The sequence below is a fragment of the Rhagoletis pomonella genome, unplaced genomic scaffold (genome assembly GCF_013731165.1).
Source record: "Rhagoletis pomonella isolate Grant_MI unplaced genomic scaffold, Rhpom_1.0 Rhpom_scaffold_00010, whole genome shotgun sequence".
Lineage (NCBI taxonomy): Eukaryota > Metazoa > Arthropoda > Insecta > Diptera > Tephritidae > Rhagoletis > Rhagoletis pomonella.
The window spans coordinates 35,955,758-35,962,648 of record NW_023458564.1 but is presented as its reverse complement, the minus strand read 5'-3'; the positions used below and the strand labels follow the sequence as shown (position 1 = coordinate 35,962,648).

At 33.1% G+C, this 6,891-nt stretch overlaps 1 protein-coding gene across 1 annotated transcript; it reads right to left on the bottom strand.

The window, feature by feature from the left end:
* Positions 1-3,844: 3,844 nt before the first annotated feature.
* Positions 3,845-6,586, bottom strand: LOC118746294. The gene is made up of 4 exons (XM_036480136.1): positions 5,664-6,586; positions 4,905-5,582; positions 4,709-4,838; positions 3,845-4,650 (listed from the first exon to the last, which is right to left on the bottom strand). Exons 1-4 carry the CDS (start codon positions 6,528-6,530, stop codon positions 3,992-3,994), a joined length of 2,334 nt encoding a protein of 777 aa, XP_036336029.1. The 5' UTR covers positions 6,531-6,586; the 3' UTR covers positions 3,845-3,991.
* Between the last annotated feature and the right edge of the window lie 305 nt (positions 6,587-6,891).

Below are 6,891 nucleotides of genomic sequence, written 5' to 3'. Positions count from 1 at the left end.
AGGGTAAATGAGTTTTCTCGAAAAAAAAAAATGTTTCACATAGTCTTCGAGGCACAATCAAGAAAATAATTTTTAGTATATATACATACATATATATATATATTATTTTTATTATTCTTTATTAGGAAAATAAAAAATACAATTTATTTACATATTATTTTAGTAAGATTGCTTTATTTAATGCAGCAACAGAACAAAGGAAATATCTGTGTTTAACGAGATTTGTAAAACCTTGGTTGCTTCGTGAACTGGGTATTTAGTTACAGAAATGCTATTTAATATTAAATTATTTGCTACCCATTTTCTGATAATCTTAGAAAACGAAACATCATCTGTTGTTATGGGATTTCCATTAATGAAATATATGCATCATTTTCGATATTTATGGAGTTTATGCTATAAACGACGATATTTGTAGTAAATAAAGTATTTGGACGCTAAATTTTTTGCGGTCAATTCGATCTACATTAAATTCATTTTCTTCCATTGCGACTTGATTTAAGTTTCCATTAACACTTGATTCTACCATTCTGTTACATATTTGAGCCCAAAACGTGTATTTTATAACATTCGCTTAATAGTGCTCAAAAAAATTTCAAATTTTAAAGTAGGCATGAAACAATACGAGTACATTAGTCGATACTTTTCGTTCACAATTCTTATACGAAGGCACCCATACAATTTATTAGTTTCACCTATTTTTATATTTACATAGATATCTTGTTTTTGTTATTTATAGCCGGGACATTCCATTGTAAAGAGGAAAACGACATAAATGTAAATATGCCCTAATTATCTCTATTTCAGTAGTAACCTCTTTTTAAATGACTACATTTCATTAACCTGTGGGAAAATATTAGAAAAATTAAAAGAAGTTGCCATTTTTGTCTATGGAAACTTTTATTTCATGCATAATTACTTTACACCAGTCACAAGGAGATGCCCCACCAGTCACATCTTTAAATATTTTTTAATATTTCTACTGCCTAACTTTTATTGAAAAAGAAAGCGTATAATTCGTATTTTACAATTCATATTTGAGTGCACAAAGGTAAAAAAGAGTTCTTTTCAGTGTCCCACCAGTCACCTTCATTCAAATGATAGTTACATAAGAATAAGAAAACGTTTGGCATTTAGTTAAAATTCGCAATTGATGATATTCTGAAGTAAAATGTCCCACTAGTCAAAATGAAATGGCCCAGCCTTATATTAATTATTTTCACCAATTTTATTGAGCTTGAGGCCATTTTTAATGTAAAATTATTGTTGTTTTCCACAAAGAAATAATCATTAAAAACAGCCTCAAGCTCAATAAAACTGTTCACTTTAATATTTTTCAGCTGAATTCCAATTAACATTCCATCCATAAAAAAGTTTTCCAATATAGCGCAGACCGAATAAACCAAAAATTTAATTACAAGAACAAGTCTAATATGTATAGCAAAAATTACTGTTTACTTATGATATTACAAATTAAGTACGAATTTTCATTTATAATAAATTGACTAATTACTCAAAATTTTTGCACATTTTTCATCTTTTGTTTATTTATAATCGAATAGCCAGCGAGCTGAAATCCCAAGTGGCTAACGATTCAAGAAAAAAAAACAACAATTCTCGAATCGTTGGCGATTCGAAAGATAAAAATTATAGAATCTCCAAAGATTCGAATAATTAAATATTCTCGAATCGCCAACGATTCGAAAAGGTAGTAATACTCGATTCGCTAAGGATAGGCAAGTTTACAGAAATTATCTCTACATCTTCTTTTATGCTGTGTAAAAATTTCATAGCAGTACCTCACAAGAACAAAAAATGTTTTTTTACTATGCGAATTTTTTCTGGAATTTTGCTTTTTTGAGTTATGATACTGATACTATTGAAGTAAATGGGCTATGTGCAGTTCATATAAGAGGTTTATTATATGTACACTGCCGGAACAAAGTATTGGCACAGGAAATTTTACACAATATATGCAACAATTTTCATTCTAATATATTTCGTATAAAAATATGGTTCATTCTGCAACAAAAAACATAAAAATGTAATTCCTAAACTTTGTGCACAGCTCGCGAAAATTCAGCAAACTTTCATAAAAATTTTCAACTTTTTAATCAGATTTTTTAGAATTTATTTTGAGTATGCAGATTTGTAGCCCAATCAATTTAGTTATAAAAAAGTGTAAGTTTTAAGAAGCTAGGGATTACCGGTGATTTTTGGCAATTTTTTCACGCAGTCTCTTCCATACAAACAATTTTTTTCGAAAACACTTTATATGGAAAAAATGCAAAACACCTGCAACAAAAAAATTCTCAAAAACCAACGCGATTTTCCACTAACTCCGAACTTGCATTTTTGTTACTAGAACCTGCAAAACTACATACTCAAACAAATTCTAAAAAATCTGATTAAAAAATTGAAGATTTTGATGAAAATTTTCTGCATTTTCGCGAGTTTTGCACAAAGTTTAGGAATTATATTTTTAAGTTTTTTGTTGTTGAATGAACAATATTTTTATACAAAATTGGCGGAGAAATATTAGAATAAAAATTGTTGCATATATTGTGAAAAATTTGCTGTGCCAATACTTTGTTCCGGCAGTGTACATGTAATGATAAAGTTTTATAAAAAAAATATTAAACATTATTTCTGCTGTCAGTGTATATAGTCGAAATATCCTTGGCCCATTAAGCCATCATTGCTTAATAACTCCAAGTAGTTCTTCCACTAATAACATCAATAACAGAGGCGAATGTACCCACTCCCCGAGGGCAGGCTCTCGCAGTCCTTAGCCGTATGATTTCGTTTTCTATTGTCTCTTCCGCCAATATGAATCGTAGAACTACTCTAGTTCGTCGGCGGATTGGACACGTTGGTCCACTGACAAAAAAGTTTTTTAAGATGTATGTATGTACATGATGTAACTCAAAATTTACGCTTTTGGAGATTTCATTATGCAATTAGTAAGCTTGATAAGCAGAATATATTCAGTCTAATAGATAACCAAACTTCCCAAATATGGCGATGATATGTGTCTTTCCAACTGTATGAATTGATAAAACTTTGATTGCGTTTACCCACAAAATTGAAATTTTTGAAGTACTTCGTAATATTATTAAACGTGCGATATGTTTGTTTAAATCTAAAAATAAGTTTTGAAAAAATAGTGGGTTTTCATAACTGTTTGGAGTTTTAAGGATGAGCTTACAAAGGGCTATCAGATTCCACATAGAATCGAATGATTTTGATAAAAGCACACCGAGGTTAGAATTTTAATATACGAGCAATCACACTCAAGTATTGAAATTTATGTAATATAATACATCTGTGTGAACTATGTATGCTCTATTATACCGTTAAAGCATATTCATAATGTGTGAATGAATGTACATAGTGAAAATAAACAAGTAAAGTCGAATTTAAAAAATGCGGAATAAAGAATGCGTGCTTAAAATATTAAGGATTTCACTTTTGTTTGAGCTAATGCGAAGAATGATAAGCATGTATGAGCTCAACAGCTAGCTTTCGCTTTATGTGGACGCGAATACTCTATACAAAAACATGTATACTAAATACTGGATAATAAGCTAAGAAACTATATTGTTTAATACACTACTGATTACGGTGAGTAGCAAAGGCATCAACAAAAATGTTATACCTAAAACAAAAAAAAAACAAATAGAAAGCTATACGAATATTCACGTAATGATTAATAAAATGGTATCTTTTAAGCACAGAAAGTGTACAAAAATTGTCATAAATCAAACGACCGACTTTCATTTTAAATTTGCATTCAAAACAAAAGTTCAGAAATGTAATCCAGATCAGATAAGCAACAAGTAAGTATTATTCAAGAAATAAATTTAAATTGTTTAATATTCAAAATTGCTTAATATTATGGCGATAAATAAAACAGTTTCAAAAATAAAGTGTAGCGTAACTGGGATAGTTAAATTTCTTAAGCATATAATGTGTCTTATGGCACTGCAAATTAATCAACTTTAAAATCAATTAAAAACGTCTCCCACGCACTGAAATCTACTTCTGGATGTGCTATACTTTGCTCGGTAACTTTTTGTTGTAGCGCATTTAAATATTTCAAATCGTTACGATACTTAAATCGCAAATCCTGATCGATACAAATGTCCATGAGCGGTAAATCAATAACTGGTTTTGCAACACGCACTGTCTTTCGTAGCTTTCCCTCCAAATGTACAATGTCATTTTCCATGCGTGCCAGATTCAGAAGACCACCCGAAGCAATGGGAGTATGATGCAAAGAGTGGGTGGTGATTTTTAAGCAGCTCACTTGTCGCTTATTTAGAATTATTTGCATAAAATCTTTAGATGCATGCCATTCGCAATAGGCTTTCAAAGCTTCCAGTAGAAGCGATAGATGCTGCTCACATGAGATTTCATCGACTACATCTGAGCTGTCATCTACTTCTGCATGTAACTCCGCTTGCTTTTTTTGTTTCAGCCAACGTTTCTTTCTCATATAATGAAATACTTTTTCTGGAGAAAAGTTTTCTGAATACAAGAACCCAAACATTTGCAGAAATTGATCGATAAATGTGTATCGAACGTACGGTATGCGTAGAACGTCAATAGCCTTAATATAGTTGCAAATGGACGAGTTCAAATTGCGATCTAAAAAACAAAGAGCTTGATTGTGTGACGAGTACAAAAATACATGCGAGTGCAATACCTTTAAACTTTCGGAAGAAATCTAGTATAATTTGCTTTGTATTTGGACCAAGCTGTGGATATTTAACACCCAGTACGGTGTGCTCTATGTCGGCAGTGTTGCTTATGACCATCAAAAGTGCTATATATCGCTAGAAATTCGAAAATAAATGTTAGATATATATTTTTCCAAACTTAAACAGAGGTTCGAAGCTTACCTCAAGAACTTTCAAATAGTTAACATTCAATCCTTTGTTAACTGCCATTGCAAACAGCAGGAAGAGCTGGCGGCCTAAAGCACTCAAATGGGCTTCTTCTGATATGCCAAGTACAAACACCGCCAGCGGTCTGCTATCAGTATAGAATAACCAATTTTTATTTTTGCGATAATGATGCAGCAGCCACATTACGAAATCACTTTCAAGTATTTGTAAAATAAGACGTAAGACTATAAATAGTCTTTCCAAACGCTCAGTGGGCTTTAGTGCTGTATAAGTATTTAAACGACTATCACGTTCTTCCCATTTGTGGTGATCAAAAGGCTCACTATTGCGGGTTTCTGTTACCACCGACTCCTCCTTTGCTTTTTTCTCATTAGTTGGTGTTTGGGGTTCAGTTACAATCGATAGCTCTTCGTTGGTGCACTCGTTGAGTATAATTTCGGTCAAATCCAGTATTATATCAAAAACCTTTTTTGATTTGGACAACCGATTGTCCCTCTTAGATTTGTTGTTATAAATTTTTTCTGCGTCTAGGGGACGCTGAAAAAAGCCAATGTAGGCTGTGTGCGTAGCACGCCAGCAAGGTGGAAAGGTACGCACCATATAACTAAATAGCTCAATGGATTGGCGGTATGTGCGTATGAAAGCGGCATCTCCAGTTTTGGGGTTAAGGCTCTATAAGAAAATAAAACATTTTTGAGATAGAGTAATTTAGTAAAAGGGCGATATATGGGTAGAAAAATATTTGAAACTAGCCAAAATTAATTCAATCAAGTTGGTAAATGTATCCTCTCCAGGAAACTCATATCGCTGGCACATATCCATCGCCAGATTGATAAATGAAAGGTATCTCTGCTGTTTAAGAGTACAACGTAGTTGCATCAATCGTGCTTCACTAGGTTTGTCCATTTCATTAAATCGTTGCTGGAAATGCTGTTTTCGGCAGTATACTAAATCTTCAGCACAACGTGGTGGAAACTGTAGACACAGACGCTGCACGGAATTAAGATACAAATTAGAGAAAAGAGTTGTCAATTTGTCAATGGATGCTGATCTCTGCACATTTCTATTGTCCTTGCTTGGAGATTCAGTTTGAGTCGGTTCTTCTGTGACTTCGTTTTCTTTTTTTTCGATATTCGTCTTATTATTATTCAAATTTATTTTAGTTGCAGATGAATCTGTCTGTGGTTCAGCACAATCTTTGCTTCCGACATTTGTAGATTGCATATCAACTTGCATGGGTTCATCAGCTGTATCCTTCGTTGACACAATTTCATTACTGTCCATAGGGACGGGTTTATTTTTTGGTATTTTTTGTGGCGATTCGTCACTTAATTCGGCGTTCTCCTTATCTTCAGCCAATGTTTTACGACTTATAGATGGTTCAGCCTCATCCACTGTACTTGACATAACGTTCCCACTTCTGGTGCGACTGCTGGTCACCGGTTTTGGAGAGTTCTTCTCTGATCTGGATTGATTGCGTGTTCTCACTTGAAGATTTGAGTTCGACGAACGAAGTGTTCGACGGATTATATTTGTTTCGGCATTAACTGGAGATGTCTTTACTATAACTCGATCTGCTTTCGCATTTTTATTAAAATCTGTTTTGCTTTTGCGCGGCATTGTAAATAACACCGGGTTGCCATCTCGAGGAGAGTACCCCGACTGTCGCCGGATTAAAGTTAGCGCTTTTAGAATATTTATAAACACAGGGCCAGATATTTGTTTTTATTTTCGTTACTCTGAGTCAAATCTGTAGTCATCTTTAGGAAATTTAGGTTATCTCCGTGCGATTTGATCGGTTCTTTTAGTCTTTATTTTAATAAGACTTGTAGTTCCTTTTCGGAGGGAAGTTACTAAAAAACAGGGTCATTTTTCGCTGCCTTTGTGTAGAGCATTAGAATGAGATGGCAACTCTGAAACAATACACTCCGTAAAGGTGTTGCCAGTTGTTCCAAAACATTAAAAATGACTTGAAAATTTG